This window comes from Calonectris borealis, chromosome 14 (genome assembly GCF_964195595.1).
Source record: "Calonectris borealis chromosome 14, bCalBor7.hap1.2, whole genome shotgun sequence".
NCBI classification, from domain to species: Eukaryota; Metazoa; Chordata; class Aves; order Procellariiformes; family Procellariidae; genus Calonectris; species Calonectris borealis.
In genome coordinates, this window is record NC_134325.1 from 1,268,057 (window position 1) to 1,286,004 (window position 17,948).

Below are 17,948 nucleotides of genomic sequence, written 5' to 3' on the forward strand. Positions count from 1 at the left end.
TTGTTTCATATAAAAAATATTCCCAGCATGAATGTTGCCATCTTTATTGCCAGCTTTCTTGAAGCAGCGTGAAGAAAAGTACGGGTAGCATAATTATAATTTAAACAGATCTCATTAATGCCATGTGAAGTACCTTGAATCTTAGCGTTAGAAAAAGCTTTTTACATTAACCTTGTTCTAGAGATTGGAAACGTAACTTTAAAAGCACAACTTTTTTCTGAATTAGTGAAATCTTCTGTCCTGCTAAGAAGCCAATTAAAATATTCTGCAAGTGCTCTAAGTCCTTTCTATATATGTCAAACTGTGTGAAATTTCAAAGCACATTTGAAAGCTGTGTTCCTTTTTGACCAGGGGAAATGATTTTGGCGTGCAGCCTGTTGAAAGAGAGTAACATGCTGAAATCTCTTGTGAAGGAATACTTGGTTGCATATTGTGCTGTATTTGCTCAGGACTAATGAAGAGTGAAATCCTTTGGGACATGCAGGAGCCGAGAAAGTAAACGCACTTATCCCTGCTAAAGGAAGGGAGAGCTGAGAGCAGAAGTTAAGGGGAGAAGCTGCAGCTTTCTGTGTTGCAGAGCTGGATAGAAATTAGTGAAAGACAGATGGGGCCAAGGCTGTGGTTCGGATGCTCCCAGCGGGCAGCGGGGTGATCGCGGTGTCCGCGATCTTCTGTGCATCCACTGCGCTGGTGAAGAGACACGAGCTTCTGCAGGGGCCGTGTTCCAGCCACTCCCTAAGTATAGACCAGTCACAATTTTGACCGTGCGCTGGAGATTAAACAGCAAGTTGTTCTCAGAACTACTCTTCCCTTAGTAGCTGAGTCTTTTAGTGTTTACAAAATGTTTGGAGATGCAAAAATCACTTTCTGGAGAGTGTATATTTTAAGGTTTCTGGAGAAAAATTGATATATGATCTTATGATCTATGACATTCACTTTCCTTCGTTTCATGTGAACCTCTCACAACTTCTTGGTCTTTTTTAAAAATCTGGCGGAGTTTGACCAGTCTAATGTGTTTGTGGCCTGCAATAGCCTGTATAAATCCAATGGGAAGCTCTCAGATTAGTCTGTTTTCTTAGGACGTGAACCAAAGCCCATTAGAGTAACCAAAACAGCTGCCCTCTGACTTCAATAAACTCTGAATTAAACCCTTAGGAAGTTCTTTCGTTGGCATGAAATTCTTCTCTTTCTGAAGCTCTGCTGCTTTTAGTTCAATTGTAAGCAGAAAAGTGTATGTAAGGCAATGTTACCCACATCCCATTAAGTTGCAGTTCATTGTTTTGTAATGTTTTTTAAAATACAGGTCGGAAGTTAAATTCTCCCACAATTCTAGGCTATATTTAAAAATGGGAAAAACCCTTTTATTATTCATATGTACCCTCTTAAACTTAATCGAGTCTTGCCTCTTTAAGATTGTGTGTATTAACATTTGTAAGGAATTCCATTTCAAAGACTCTTTTAAATGGATGCGTACTGTCCGACTAATTTTTCTGGACACAGTTATTTCCTGGCCCTGGAACCCAACATTTGTGTTGGCATAGCTGGGATACTTCCTGCTCAGAGGAAAAATTATATGACATTGTCAAGGAAACATTAACAATGTTTATAGCTTGTTTTAATAACATATCCAATCTATCTATTCTTTGAGCTTTATGTTGATCAAATGGAAATGGCTGCTTCCATAAATTTACTTCCTCTGGATTTACAAATGTAAAAAATAGAGACATTGTTCAAACATTTAATCCAAAACAAGTTTTCAGATGCTTATTTTTTAAGGAACCACATGCCATTGATAACCAAATGGTTTGAAAGATTGTTTTGCTTAGATCAATACACTTGCAATATCTTCTTGATTGTCTTTTAGTTGTGAATATTTTAGGAGTTATTGATTGTATTTGCTGAAGTGCTCTGAGAAGGAAACGAATAGATTTTTAAAGTACATGCTCATTAAAGTAAAATTATTTTACATTCAAATGAGGACGCAGGCCCCAGTTCTGCAGTATTGCATAGGCAGACTGAGGGAGGTTCCTGAGGAAGGCTTTTGTTCTGAGATAGGTACTCAGCTTTACTCCTTGCCCTTGCAATCTTCTGTCTTGGACCAGCTGAGTTGGAGCTCGGGGAGGCTGTGCAGAAGGTCTAGCTGTGCAGAATCTGTGAAGATCGCAGCCTCGCCTCTACCTGCACCTTTTACTCATTCTGTCCTTTTTCCAGGGGGATAGCAACCTTTTTAGTAGGGAAAACGTTAGCAGTCTACGTTAGCACTCCTCATTATTAAGGACTCTCTAAAAGATGTGATACTTGTATTCCTTCACTTTTTCCCCAGTTGCTGGGTTGTTTTCCTCCAAAGAGAGGAAAGCTTGGCTTAAACTGATTTTCTTTTCTTTTTTTTTTCCTTTCCTTTTTGCCTTCTTGGACCCCGTAGCGCATAGGACAACTTCTACAAAACCATTGGTCCTTTGCCCGTTCTCTTTCTCCCCATAGCGGATCCTCACCTCGCCTCACTTAAATCTGACGCTCGCTCACTACAGGGTTTGTGGTCTTCTGTGGCCTCGTTTCAGCGTAACGTACACTTTGAAATCCTGTGTGATTCCAGATCCCTGTTATGTTAATCACATCTTCTGTAGTTTCTGCTTGCTGCCATCTCTCTTGCTGCAATGTCATGTAATGCCCTTTTATATTTGAATAGTCTTCATCCAAGCTACGGGGCAAAAGCTTTTGATGCAAGGGGTGGTATCATTAGAGGTTCTTTTTATTCTTTCTGCTAGTAACAATGTCAATTTTCTGTTGTACTGTTTAATCTTCATCTATATGAATAAGCGTTCTTGCTTTTCTGTTTGTACCTGTCCTATTAATATTTCCAGCTCCTTGCTCTGCCTGTATTTGTGTTGTGCTTACGTGGTGTTGTCAGATGATGTAGAATACCAGGGTGAGCAAATTCCCCATTCTCCCTTTGTTCTGAAAACTGGCTATTAATGGGCAATACATTGCAAATAATTTTTAACTTTATTAGGGCTGTGGCACAGATTTCTCATTAAGTGTGGAGGAACTGAAATTAAGGGCTCCACCTGTCTTGAATCAGATTTTTATTTTGTTCTGTTAACCCCCATCCCCTCCCCGCCATTTGCAAAGGATCTTTTCCTGACTGCCACAAAAAGCATTCCACTTCTCAGAATAAACTCATTTTACGAGGTCAAATGTCTTCCAGATATTGTCACGTTATCAAAACTAATCACGTTTATGCGTGATCTTTAAAGAAGAAAGGAAGTATTCTTCTTATTTCACTATTTATTGATCCTGCTCCAATTAATCATGTTTTCTAAACCTAGGAACACGTGTTCGGAAGTGGTGTTTAGTTTTGTTGCTCTGGAGGTTAGGGTGTATTTCATATGGTATGCACTCATCCTCATGGGAAGAAGAAAATCCTGGAGGGTCCTGGAACAACAGATTGGATTCTTGTTGAAATGACTCAGTTGTTTCCTTTTTTCCTTGGCGGAAACTTTTCCTCTCAGTTGTAAGCTAAATGGATTTGAAAAAAAACCTGGAGATCAAGGAAGCAAGTGCAAAATCTTGAGAAATTAAGTGGAGTCAAAGAGATGGAAGTAACTGACTGTATTTGGATCTGCTGAATTCTTCATTAGAATTGTATAATCATTTTAAAAATAGTAATTAAAAAAAAGGTTTGAAGGGACCTCTGGAGGTCTTCCAGTTCGATCTTCTGCTAAAAGAACAGCTAGTTTCAAAGTTAGATCAGATTGCTCAAGGTAACAGATAGTAGTAAACATAATACGTGAACAGGAAAAAAATTACAAAGCCTCATTTAGTTTCAGAGCTTTCTTTTTATGTGTTCTTATCCTAGCACTATTGACTTTACTACAGCGAAGGCTTGTAGTTGTTATATTAGTGTTCATCTTCCTACTTAGGCATCTGATGTTTTACATTCAAATTGTCACATCAGGAATCTTTATATTCGTATGCATACACGCATATATGCATGCCTTTATATGAAAAAAAAAGATTTTCATTTGCATACAGTCACAGCTGCTTAGCTAACATAAAACGGCAGATTACAGTCTTGAGTTTTGCATGTTCAGTGACACAACATTGAGAAATTATTGTAGTTACTTATTATGCACCTAATTGCTAGATAGCAAAAAGAATGAATATTGGGGTATGACTTTTTTTATATTTATGTGAGGGAAAGTAAATCCTTAAAACAAATTTAAAGCAAAAATTCATGTAAGAATATCTGCTATCCTGTCCATTCCTGACCTGCACGTTAATTCAGCACAGTTAAAACTGAGCTTGTTTCCTCCTACAGGCTATTTCTGGGAGATCAGCAAACCTCCCGTATAGTTTCTGGTGCCCCACGTGCCCTTTGAAGTTTGCGATAGTTAGGAGATCTCCCAGCAACTTGCAGCATCCTACCCATTACACTGGTTTAAAAAGAGAAGGTGTCAGTATGGTGAATCCCAGCACGGGTCAGGGGGGAGCTGACGTGGAGATGGCACGACTAGGCAGGGGCCTGTCCACGTAGATCCGCTGGCATGGCTGGGAGGCTTTGGCATGAGAATAAAGACAGTTTTACTAATGCATCCACTACCACTTAAGTTTCATAATTATTGCCCTCATCTACACTTTTCATACAAGCCAAGAAGATCTCTCTTTATCACAGAGATTGAACGCCTAGCTGATCTCTTCATCTGAGCTGAGGGAAGAATGTATTTGTATGTATATCCAGAAAGTAGTGAAATACAGCTAAATATTGTAATTATAGGCATCTGCAGCATGTAGCCATTTTGAAAGCAAGATTGCATGTGGGACCACAGGGAAGTTCTGCTCCCTCTCATTGAAAATCCCTTGACTTAGAATCACGCAAAACCTTGTTAAGGTTCTAGTAATTTTCTTCTTAGAAGAAATATTTTGTCATATTTGTAGCAACGTTAATTTTTTTGAGCAGGGAGAGATTATGCTTCAGTTGGGAATTTGAAATAAAATCCCTGCAAAAAGCAATGAACACATGAATGGACGTGAATCTAGTATTTGCATACAGGTGTAGTATTAAAAGAGAATAAGCTCACCACTCAGGAATTCCTGTCTTAGCCAAATTAACCAGGATCAGCAAAATAAACGCACAGCTGGAAATGCTTCTCTGACAGCTGCACGCAACATGCTCTTCAGCAGCACATCTCCTTTTCTTAGAGTATGAAAAATCTAGGAAAGAGAGAGGAAATCAGTTGTATACACCAGCTTTAATTGAACAGATATTATTTGCCAATTAAGGAATTTACAGAGAGCTGCAAGTGGGACTTGAACTGGATTTCCCAGCATCCCCAGGTGACTGTTCTGCCAGTTGGGAAGCTCTGCAAGTACTAAAGTATTTTTCACTTGCAATTTTTTACAGAATATTTACTGGTTTTTCTTGTCAGAGGAAAAGCTTTCCAAACTAGTGCACGCTCTCCAGTTAGATATTGGCCAGACATTTTGCACAATGGGAATGGTTTGTGAGCCATCATGGAGTTGCTTCTTAAAATACTGGCTAAATTATTTACCAATAGCTTCTGCGTGATCTCATGGAAAATAGTTTTACTTCTATTTTGAAGGATGTGCAAAAGTGTAAAGCGAACTTTATCCGTCTTTGTTTTACTCATCTTTTACTCATCTTCAAAGAATTGCGCAGGGCTTTACCATGGAAATTTATCCTTTCAAATAAAAAATTTAGGGTGGCGTATAACGCTTGCTGCCCAGAATCAAGCTGTCAGGCCACCTTCTTGAATATCATGTGCCAGAAAGATTTTGATGTTCGATTCTTCAGAAAACATCCTCCTCCTCTATCTAACGATACCGACCTCACTGGGCAGCAGATGGGTGGCAAGCAGAATCCTCTCCGGACACCAACAATCAGCCTGGAATTATAGTTAGTTTTTTCAAGGTCTCTTTTTGATGTAAAATAACTTTGAGTATATCCAACTCTTTGCCTAGAACAAATCCTTGGTCGCTTTTCGTCTGCTCTACGTTGAGGCTGAGCTGCTGCAAACAGCCAAAGAATCCCTAGATGGCTCAGCACCTTCCTGTCTGTAAGCATTCCTGGGGCACGGGCAGAGACACCTTCTGTCCCTGGCTGTCAAAACAGCCCTGTGACCTGAAGCCACGGTGGGACACCTCGGAATTAGGGCAGGAGCCTGTCCAAGACCTGGCATGGCCCTAGGAACGAATTGATGCAGAGCGCCTTAGCATCAGTTCTACCCGCGTGGTGCCAGACACCTCTCTGTCCAAGCTGATGATCCCTTCAGTGTGTTTGGCCATGGGTTTTTTTTTTTTCTTTTGCTACCCAATAGCAGCAAAAGTCTTCCTAAATATCCCTCCTTTCACATTTTGATGAAGGTTCTTGTGCTTTGAAATTAAACAACAACATAAAAGGGAGATCCTGCTAAATATGTGTCATCTTTATTTTAAATGTTTCCACATCCTTCCCTAAATCTCCCCCATTCCCTGTGCCAGAATTTTAGCTGTGACACATGAGACTTATCACACTTCCAGGTGCACCAGTATGCCAAGAAAGGTGTCTGGGGAGCGGGAGTGTCCTAACTATCTTCCACAGGAACCGTTCACCACGTAACCTTCTCTTGAACTGCCGCCCTGGCCTTTTCCTTGCTAACCAGCTTGCAGTCAACACCCGGGGTCTCTGTGCTTCTAGTGCCTTTGAATGAGCTCATATCCTCAGCCCGAGAGCTTTCTTGTTTCCTTCATGTAGTACGATAGCTTTTGCATCCCACGGCCATTCGGTTCCAAACTCTCCAAGCATCTCCTCGGCATCAGCAGATGGAAGGACAGCGATTTTCACAGAGACTCTTAGAAAAGCAGGACGGGGAAGTGGGGACTGAGAACACATGGAGTCTGTCGCATCTGGATAGCACATGCTTCAAGGCAGCTAACTGTATTTCAAAGAGCTGGAGATGGCAGCCAATAATGCTTTCCAGCACTGGAGCCACAGCTCTGCCTGTTGCAGTACAAAATATGGATGTGCTAAGCAGCTCATCTCTCAGACAGGGGAAAAAGTACGAATGGTGGATCTGGAAAAGGAAAAGGAGGGCAAAGCAGCGCGCTGGTAATCCCTGGTATGAGGAAAAGGAATAGGAAACTCTAGAAGAAGAGAGAATGTAGCTTTATGCAGCTTTTGTGCTTGGAAGCTGTGAAAGGAGGCTGTCTAGAATACAGCAGGGGGAAAGACAGCGTGCAGGAACAAGAAGAAAGTCAAAGGCTCCTTGTGGTGCCAGGACCTTCTGCTATTCTACTGACAAAGTCTATGACCCTAAGCCTATTACTTGTTCTGAGACCTCTTCCTATTCTGTCTTCTAATGATGTAGGCTCTTAAGACTATTTTGGTGCGGAGGGGGGAGGTATTTTTCAGAAGCAGCTTCTTTTAATGACAATAAACTTGTGTCCAAATCCAGCCATCTGAGTGCGTGGTTGTGTGCCAGGACGTCAGCTAGCTCTCGTTTCTCACGTACTCTCGTGCTATATGACAGACAGTGTCATCTGCTGAAAAGGATTACTGTAAAATGCAAAATGTGTCTTGCAGTGAGGGATCTTGTGTTTACTTAAGGGGAGAAAGCAGTCTGTAGTCGGTAAGCTTGCCTTCTTTGCAGGAGCAAAATTATTTTTGTGTGGCTGCATCTGGGGATAGAAAGTAAATTTCTGGATGCCATTGGGGACCCTCAAGTTTTCACCTTAGACCTTTGTTTCTCATACTGTAGTGGGGGGGCAAGAAAATCTAGAAGCTTTTTTAGGCTCAGCCTGCTTAAAATAACAGTTTTAAAAAACGAGATTAAAAATAATTTTAAACACAATGTTTTAAAGATAATTCAAAAGCAGTTGAAGATTTTGGATAATCCTGTTTCTTAGGAGTCCAAGTCAAGACTTTACAAAGGGAGCCAGTTTCTCAAGGGGAGATGCTCAGCCTTTTCAGGAAACCATGCCCTTTTAAACTGTCATCTCAGTTACACTCGGACTATGTTTGGTCCTTTGTAAGAAGATGTGGAACCATCACAGCGAATGAAGTTGCAGTTGCTTGTGTGCAATACAAATTTTACTTGATGAGCAGGAATGTCGCAACTGCTGTTTTCCCCTGAAAAATGAACTGGATGTTCCTGTGGTTATTTTTTCTTCCCAAAACTCATAAACAATAGAGGTCATCCTACACATTCCCTTCTAATGAATAATTTCCCCCTTATTAAACAAACTAAAGAACGTTGTAACTTTTTAATAGTAAGAAAAGTTGTCTCCTGTACGTAGAGGTTGTTGAATGACTTCCTGCCTTCGTCTTAAATAGAGGGGCAAAAGGCAGGCGTCAATGCTTCTTTCAAACCATGCTGTTGGTTGCATCATTGAGGAGGAGACAGTGATGCTAGGGTCAGCCATTTCTTTGAAGTGAACTTTCTTAGCCCCACGTCCTAAGTCTTTTGACACAGAAAGGTGAAAATTCAGCAGTTGTATCACTATGCATAGCATTAACTCTTTCAGGCAGTTATTGTGACACAAAAGCCGTGTTTCTCATCTCTCAAGGAGTGGTTCAGATCCCTCCATGAACCCCTAACCCATCAGAAAGAAAGGGTACAGCTCCCTCCTGGTCTGTTTTGTTGAATTCGTGCATGGAAGGATTCACTAAGGACCCAAAGCTGATGCTAAGGAGGTGGTGGGACATGTAGCCTGGATGAGGGGAGCTGGGGAGAGAGGAGCTGGGTGATAGCAGGAAGGAACAGGGGATGAGAGCAGTGGTAACATGAAATTGCTTCAGCTGCTTGCGGGATTGCAGCCTGGCGTCTTAGGACTTCACAGCCTTGCTGTAGTTTTCACTGGCTGTCCTAGAGCTTCCCTCTCTCCTCTGCATATAGCTTCTGCTTGGGTTTGTCCTCCTGCTTACCTCTGCCAAGGCAAAATCTACATGTACGGATCAACACAGACTGTAGGATGTTAGCAAAGATCTTGTGATAAGATAGGAAAGATCCTTTACACGCACCCTTGCTTAATGCAGTGGTTGATTCTATTACTAAGATTTTGCAAAAATAATGAAAGATTTTGGAGGCTTCTATCTGCATTGCCTAGATCTTTTCAAAGGAATTCGTAATTCATAGAATCATAGAATCATAGAATCATACAGGTTGGAAAAGACCTCTAAGATCATCGTGTCCAACCGTCAACCCAACACCACCATGCCCACTACACCATGTCCCTAAGGGCCTCATCTACACGTCTTTTAAATACCTCCAGGGATGGTGACTCCACCACTTCCCTGGGCAGCCTGTTCCAAGGCCTGACCACTCTTTCAGTAAAGAAATTTTTCCTAATGTTCTATCTAAACCTCCCTTGGCGCAACTTGAGGCCATTTTCTCTTGTCCTATCGCTGTTACTTGGCAGAAGAGACCAACCCCCACCTCGCTACAACCTCCTTTCAGGTAGTTGTAGAGCAATGAGGTCTCCCCTCAGCCTCCTCTTCTCCAGGCTGAACACCCCCAGTTCCCTCAGCCGCTCCCCATCAGACTTGTGCTCCAGGCCCTTCACCAGCTTCGTTGCCCTCCTCTGGACACGCTCCAGCACCTCCATGTCCTTCTTGTAGTGCGGGGCCCAAAACTGAACACAGTATTTGAGGTGCAATTCTTGTAACTAGTGTTGTCTTCTTTCAGAAAAGTGAGCTGCTTGAGCTAAAATCATGTTTCCTTTTCATAGTTTTGGGTTAAAAGGCTAAACAGTGTGTTTAGCTGAGTTTTACTACCTAGTGCCTTTTTGATTACAGGTGACTCTTAAGAGTAACACTTCCTACCTGCTGAGGATTAGTACATAGGCAAATCATAAAGCATGGACATACTGTTTAAATGAAGTTAATTGACATGTAGGTCTGTTGTTGATTTGCAGCTTGAAGGTAACCCTCAGTCTTGACTCTTTAAGCGATGTAGAAGACATGTGAAACTAGAATGATTCGGAGCTATAAGGAAGAAAGATCTTTGAATACTAAATTTATTTCAGTGTGATCGCATGTCTAGCCATTTTGACCTTGAGTATACTTTGCCAATGTACTTTGCCACTGGTTGAAAGCCTTTCTACACCTTTTTGCTCCTGTGTCATCTGGTTTATTAAAAGAGAGTACACGTATCTCTCTGCTTATCTTTACAGAAAGTGTTGACAGGGGTAGATGACCTGCAGCGAGTGAAGGCCCTAGAGATGCGAGTAGATACAAGAGAGAACAGCTTGGGAAACTTTGGTAAGAAAACACTTTACCTTCTGCTCACCGTCTCAAATTTTCCTTTATTGTGTCTCGAAGCAGGACTGAGGACTCGGAAACCAACAGCCAGTGTAAAGTGCTGTCCTGCTCAAGAGCTCTTGAAACATGATCTCCCTGGTACCTCTCCTTGATCCCTCTTTTCTTCTGCGAGGCTCTAAATAGGACTGAAAACTATGGCAATGGGATGGGTGACACCACTTCTGTCTAAAGCCCATTAGTTTGAACAAATTGCTCTTCAGTGACATGCCTCTAGGCCCTACATGGGCCTTTACTGATTACCTTGCCCTCTAGAGTACTTGGGCTACTCTAGCGAAACAGTTGCCAAAGTTCACTTTCTCTCCGCTGTAGGATTCCCCCGTGGCTGAGAAATCGCTAGTGGTATCACGCTGCTCGTGCTGCCAGCAGCTTGTCTTTGCGTCCTGTACTGCCTCGTCGAGCTGTGCTGGATGATGTGCTTGAGGAAGGTCCTGTAGATATGTCATTTTGATGAGCCCCAAACAGCCCTGACGCTTATGATTCGTTTCTATGTCATCATCACTTCACTCGGGAAGAAAGGAAGTGCCAAAGGAATTCCCTCTGCGGCAGAGTTAACGCTGAGAGTATGAAACCTTCCTTTTTTCCAGTACTGGCAGTCATTTTCTGTCATGTGGATTCCCATCACAACCAAGTCCATCTTCTGCTACGTTGAAGCTGAGTAACTACTGCAGGGTAATATTTTCTGTGCCAAAAGGACTCGCGTCCCCAAAAGTGGGTGCTGGTATTCTCAGCCAAGCAGTTCATTTTCATGTGCAAGTGACTATAACGTAACAGCCGATTAGCTTCAGTGGGTCTTTTGGTGTCGATTTGTCAAGAATGGTTAAGCAAGTACAGTGAAGGGGGCTTTTGTCCCAAATTACATAGCCGCGTTGTATTGGTTATTCTGTTTATTTCGTAAATAGGTCTCTTTCTGATAGGGACTTGATAATTTAAGGTAAATTACATCTGTTTCTTTCAGAGATTATAATCTATTCAGTCATGTTTCCTCCAGTTGATAAGAAAATCTCATTATGCCATTTCTACAATGCTCGAAAGTGGTGCTCCCATTCCTGTGCCATTTTGCATTAGCTGTGACAAGCTAGCAAAATGTTTCACCTTTTTCACTCTTCTTCCCTTTTCTTTCCATTACTGGCATAAATCCATTTCTTTCTGCTCCCCGTACTTAGGCTTTTGCAACTTTTACAGAATACAGAGCACGATTCCCATGTTGCAAACAATTTCCATCTTGTTTGTGTCCCACCGTTTGCACCAAGAGTTGGCCCTTGAGGGCTATAAAAACCAACAGCTGCAGGTCCCCACTGCTTTTGAAAACCAAAGAATATCAAGACCATCCTGAATTTCCTTCTGTCTTTTTTTTTTAAAGTGCATTTCTGAATTTCCTCCCTGTGAAAATCTCTTTGCAAATGTCAGCAGGTGGCTAGGGCAGAAAGCTTGCCACTTAATGCTTCCAGCGATCACCAGTTCCTTGCAGTTTTTTTTCACAACAGCTGATTTTTAGGTGCATGGAGTAAGGCCTAAATGTTTAGGGGCAAGTTACTGGGCTACACATACCTGTGGGTCACCTGGAACCTTGCAGCACTCGAATCCCAAATTTACACCGCAATTTCCACTTGAGAAACATTTCAATGTTCACAGCCGTACACAGACTGTAACACAAGCACTGAGGGCCTACATCTCTTTTAGCAAGGTTTCCAGAGTGATTTAAAACATGTTGCTTGAGTTTTTCTTATAAACATTCCACTTTGGGATGTGCGAAACTTTAAAGCACCGTCCTGCTAACCTTTCCCAGTCTGTCAGGTCGGCCTCTACACAATGGCTTAACGTGGTGGGGAGGAACAGTTACGTTTCTTAGGGACAGGGCGTGGACTAAAACATGAAAAGACCGCTATTAAAATATTTTCATGTGATCAGTTTTAAAATGAAGGAAAGGCTTCTTGCCAGAGCTTGAATCTGAGTCTTAGCGGGGCTCGGGGTAATGGTTGAAATCTCTAGCTGTTTGTTTTCAGTGCACCTTGCTGAGTGACAGGCGAAACACTGAACCAGCCTGGCAAGTCTCGTATCCAGCTTTGCAGCTCTTGGACTTGACTTCTGTGCTCTTCAGCTGCGTGTAGGCTTCAGTTCGTACTCAAACAGACGGACTATTTCCTTTTCATTAGCTTATCCCTTCGGTTTTGATTGCTGACAGATCTGGGACTGCATTCATGACCGGCTCATAGAAATTCCTGTTGAAAGTAATGGTGGGATAGAGTCATTTAAAACACTACATAGTTCTCTTATATCTAAGTGATTTTAATAGCTACAAATTAAGTTACCCACAGTGCTGTTCGCTGGTACTTATTGAATTGTTGCCTGCTGGTGGCCAGGCTAAGTTGATTACGTGTCTGGAGACTGCCGCTTCCCTTGCACGCGTTTTATCAGGAAAAAACTCTGCTAAAGTTTCAGAAGTAGGCACGCGTTATTTTTCATGCACGGTCATCGTCTCTCTTTCCTCTTGCTCTATTTGTCAGTATTCCTGATGCGAAGCCGGGAGACGTTTGTCAGCAGCCAGCGTCGCGGGTGCTTGTGTGGTCAGGAAGCCGGTGCGGAGGTTGGAGGCGTGAGTGCGGCGTGCGCATCCCTGCCCACGCTTGTCAGTACCAGCTTGGTTTAGCTGGTACGGGCAAGCCTCGCTGAGAGGTGCCACAGCACCCGCTGCAGCAGGGCTCGGGCAGGCTCTGCCGGGGTCACAAGTACGTACCGGGGCAGCGAGCTTGTGTTAAACCCTGCACTGACGGGGTTTTTGTGAGATTCTCATCTCGGGTAGCTAGGCTGGCAGGTAGGTTGGGTTTGCCTGCGAGTGCTGTGGGCTTATCTCCAGTTGTGTGGCCCAATTCACCCCAGAAATGTGCAAAAAAATGCACATTTAGAACATGCGTAGAAATAACGTCAAGGTGACGTGTCTTACTGGATGAAACACAGCTTAAGTGAATGAAGTAGCCTGTTTAATTTACGTATCAGGTTGCTCTTGCTAGAAGAGTGCAGCCAGTGTTCACGTGCCTGTTTTGTACCCTAGGATCAACAAAACAGGGAGGTTGCCTGATGCCAACACAAGTATTTGTCAGTACCTTCTTTTGTGTATGTTTTTCACTGGTCCATATTCCAGAAGGCATAAGAGGTCAAGCCATGATGACTTTTGTTAACAATAGAAAAACAAGATATATGATGCTACCTAAAGAATACACCGTGATGTAAACAGCAAGTGTTATAAATGTAAGTGTTGTAGCTTGTTGTGCTGGTTTTGGCTGGGACAGAGTTAATTTTCTTCACAGTAGCTCGTAGGGGGCTGGGTTTTGGATCTGTGCTGAAAACAGCGTTAATAACCCAGGGATGTTTCGTTCCTGCTGAGCAGTGCTTACACACAGTCAAGGCCTTTTCTGCTCCTCACCCCACCCCACCAGCGAGCAGGCTGGGGGGGCACAAGAAGCTGGGAGGGGACACGGCTGGGACAGCTGACCCCAACTGACCAAAGGGGTATTCCATACCATATGGCGTCATGCTCAGCATATAGAGCTGGGGAAGAAGAAGGAAGGGGGGACATTTGGAGTGATGGCGTTTGCCTTCCCAAGTCACCGTTAGGCGTGATGGAGCCCTGCTGTCCTGGAGATGGCTGAACGCCTGCCTGCCGGTGGGAAGTGGTGAATGAATTCCTGGTTTTGCTTTGCTTGCGTGCGCGGCTTTTGCTTTACCTATTGAACTGTCTTCATCTCAACCCACGAGTTTTCTCACTTTTACCCTTCTGATCCTCTCCCCCATCCCCCAGTGGGGAGTGAGTGAGCGGCTGCGTGGGGCTGAGTTGGCTGGGGTTAAACCACGACGCTTGTAGAATATAATAAACCCAGCATCTTGCCTGTTTTCTCCTTGCTCCTAGTCAGTTATCTAAATGTCACCTGCTGCACCGAGGCAGCTCAGGAAGACATCCGCATTGCTACCCTGCTTGTGAAGTTGAGTGTGCACATTTCACTTTTCTTCACTTACCTCACACTTTGATTTCTTCCTGCTCTCCATTTAGTTCTGTTCCACTGGGATAGTACAGTAGAATAGTTTAACACTAGTACATCGTTGGTAGGTAGTAATTTCAGAGCCATAAAACAAAAAGGGTATTTAGTGAAAGGGAATCGTAGACAGATGAGATAACATTGCTTGCCATTCTGAATTCTCAGCCTTCTACTGCGGTTATCAGCATTTTTCTGGACCATACTCATTTTTAAAAATTGAAATTATGCAGTATGAAGGCAGTTTCAGGATGAGGAATATATTTTTTGTACTTTTAAAATTAATATTAGAAGTTAATATCGTTGATATTTTAGAGTATTTTTATGTTGATATAAGAATAAATTGCTTCCTTGCTCTCAGGAAAGATGCCATGAGGGTTCAAATTAAGAAAAGTAGAAGTATGCTGTTCCATTTGGATAGATCTCTTATTTTGTCATTTCATTTTACAATTTTCTCTTAACTTAATCTTCCCGTCTCTAATCTATATATAAGGAATTGGGACTATAAAAACCAGCAAAATCAAATGGACAATGAATTCTTAGCACCAAAGAACCACTACATATCGAATATAAAACTTAAAGGAGGGAAGAACCTGCAGAATTGAAGAAATATATTGCAAAAGTCTTCTTGGCAGAATTTTGCACCACTGCACATAGTATACTTTTATTTCAGTCTAGAAAACAGCACATTAGGTCTTAACACGCTACAAGTTCCCGGGGACAGATTGTGCCAAAATACAATAAAATGTCTGAGATGGAGGATCGGGTTACAATAATGAAATAACCAGATGAGAAAATTGTATCATCAGCCTGTCACTCTGCCTCTTTGAATCCTTTAATACTTGGGTTTTTTCCTGAGCCAACCCTAAATGCATTCAGTGGAAAGCTTTTTCTTGAGCAAGTCTCTCTGTTTCTCTTGAGCTAGTTTTCTTGAACCCTCATTCAAATCTTCTGCTTAATACTAGTTTTTAAACCCCATTTGCTTTGCAATGCTTCGCAATAGCCTTTGCTCGGTAACCCTTTAACCCCTCCGCTTGAATCTGTGGCAAGGCTATTGCCCGCTGCTGGGACCGGAGAGGCTGCTGCATCCTTCTTGTTCTTTCCTTTAACGCTTTGGGGGAAGTCATTTCACCTCTCTGTGCTTCAGGTTTCTTATCAGACACATGACAGCGATTTTTTTTAATCTAGATTTTGATTTTTTTCCGTGGGGGTTTTCTTAGTGCATGGATTATATCCGAGGAAGTCTTTGCTCAGTAGCTAGTATGACTGCTATGAATGATTAACAGAGATCCTAGTATCTCCTCTGTCAGGACTCCAAATTATTTTGTTGCCATGCTTTAGAAAACTTGTTTGACGTGAGAAAGTACGCCCTGCAGGATGAGGATGGTGTATTATAATTTGTACTACAATGTTTATGGTTTATGGAAAATGATTAAAAAATAAGTCTAAAAAATTGCACAACGTGTTTTGAATTTTTAATATATTCTAAAGAGCTTTACGAAGACGTGAAGTTAAATATTTGCAGTATAGCATGAAGATCAATATGTGGATTATAATCACTCCCAAATAGCATTAGATATAGACAATGCTTCTATTAAAACATGATTTATTAAAATGTTTTTGCCATAAACGCTTTTGTTGCGTTTGGGGAAATGGGATGAACAACATGACCTCCTTTGTTTGCTTTTGAGATCCCACTCCTTTTCCTTTTTTTTTTTATTTCTTTTTTTTTGTTTTTTTCTTTCGATCCTTTGCAAAGAGCTGGAATGATATCCTTCTGGACCCTGCTAAATCACCCTTGCCAGAGAGAGATTACTCAGAGGACTCAAAAATATTTGCTGAGAACAGATTTTAATGTTTTAGCAATCATCCAGTTTGTCTAAAATTGGTATTACCTCTACATGATTGCATGTTATACCGGAGGATGCTCGCCAGCCATGGGTAAAGTCTGCTAGTGGGAATGGGTAAAAGTTTGCTGTTGTCAATAGCAAATATTTCCTGGGACTTGAGCTTATATCCAAATTATTCTGTAGGTTGGAGGGATTTGGTCTATGATTTTGGTTCAGAGATACCTGTAGAAGCAAGCAGAAAGGCAAATGTCTCTTGGGAAGAGAAAAAAGCATTATTCAAAGTAATAACAACAGAATAGTGAGGTTTTCATAGATACAGAACGTGTACAATTGAATAGGAAACAATGGATCACATCCAGAAAATTAAAAGGAGAAGACGATGCTTAGCAAAACATAAGTAGCGTTTTGGGAATCTCCGAACTATAAAAGATGATGTTGTGACATGGGAAATTATGCTTTTGTTGTTTGATTCAAAATTACATTTTGAAGAAGTGTTAGTTAGCTGTATATCCAATAAGTCCATCACTACTTGCCATTAAATAGGTAGAAAAAGATTTTTGGGGAGAGAAGCAAGAGCATTATGTAGAAATCAGAGGTCATGAAATGCTATACGCTAAAGCATCCCTTACCTCTTCAGAGCATCACTCAGTTAATAGTCAATAAGGGTTGGGAATCAGACCAAAGAAAACAGTCACCCATCAAGCCAGTTTCTGTTGTTGTCTGTCTGGAAAGGTGCTCTATCACGATCAGAATTGTCAGAGAGGGGTTCCAAACATTATAATTGGGTATGCAGACAATACATATATGTTGCAAAAATGCAAAGGGTGAAATATTTTTTGAGTGAAATAATCTCATTAATTTTCTTAGAAGAGGTCCAGCACAGATCTGGCAGAAACAGGTAAGAAATGCCTGTAATTGTCAGAAGTTTCCTTTACTCTACTCCCAGGTCTGCAAAGTGATTCTTTATTCTGTTCCCACAGGTGCCTATCTACCTAATCTGAAAGAACTGAAGTTGAACAATAGCTTGCTTGTGTCTGTGAGGTAAGAAATGAATAACTGATATAAACATAAAGAATAACAGTCCTCAATTTTATTTAAGTGATAAAATCTTCATTTGTGCTGCTTTCATTTCTTCCATTTCCCCATGCCGTGATAACAGACTAGATCATGAATATACGCTCTGCAACCACATAAGTTTAAGGACAGGGCTTGAGCTGGAATAAATCGGTGTAGCTGCAATGATGGCAAAGAATTAGCCCCAGTCTGCCTCCGGGGAAGTCCCTGCCATGCTGAAGTCCATGGAAATCTGTTGCAAATTTGAAAGGAGCTAGAAATTCGCCTCTTATCTATGTCTAGGTGCTTGGATTTCAGAGTGTTTCAGCCTTTGGGCTTTTATTGTGCACAGTAGCCCGTTCTGTACAGGTCAGACCAGTTCCTCAGCTGATGAAAATCACTTTGGCTTTATTGAAGTCAATGAAGTTGGGTTTGAGAGCTGCTATGAAGACTGCATGTCCCTGGCTTGCTGAGCTCCATGAAAGCGTCACACATTTTCTCCCAGAGAACTGAGGAGTTGGCAGGTTGGGAAGGTAGAAGTGAAAATCATCTCAATGAGGAGGCAGAGCTCCTGTGTCGGTATCTGTATTACTCTTGATAATTAATGCATAATGGAAAAGTACAGTTCATATCAGTAAAGGGCTGTGTAAAAGGCCATCTTTATGTTATACAGGACTGCTCTCTGACTTTGTGTGGCTATCT

The 17,948-nt window shown here is 41.8% G+C and overlaps 1 protein-coding gene across 8 annotated transcripts in view; it reads left to right on the forward strand.

Annotated features, from left to right (window-relative positions):
- Positions 1 to 17,948, forward strand: part of LRRC56 (leucine rich repeat containing 56) — a 67,976-nt gene that overhangs the window by 12,788 nt on the left and 37,240 nt on the right. For 5 of the 8 annotated variants that reach the window (XM_075162754.1, XM_075162755.1, XM_075162756.1 and 2 more), the window contains 2 exons: positions 10,168 to 10,255; positions 17,174 to 17,234. In XM_075162754.1, coding sequence (XP_075018855.1) covers positions 10,168 to 10,255; positions 17,174 to 17,234 — 149 coding nt within the window. The remainder of the gene's footprint in view (positions 1 to 10,167; positions 10,256 to 17,173; positions 17,235 to 17,948) is intronic. The other 3 variants (XM_075162757.1, XM_075162758.1, XM_075162761.1) reach the window with 1 other exon arrangement.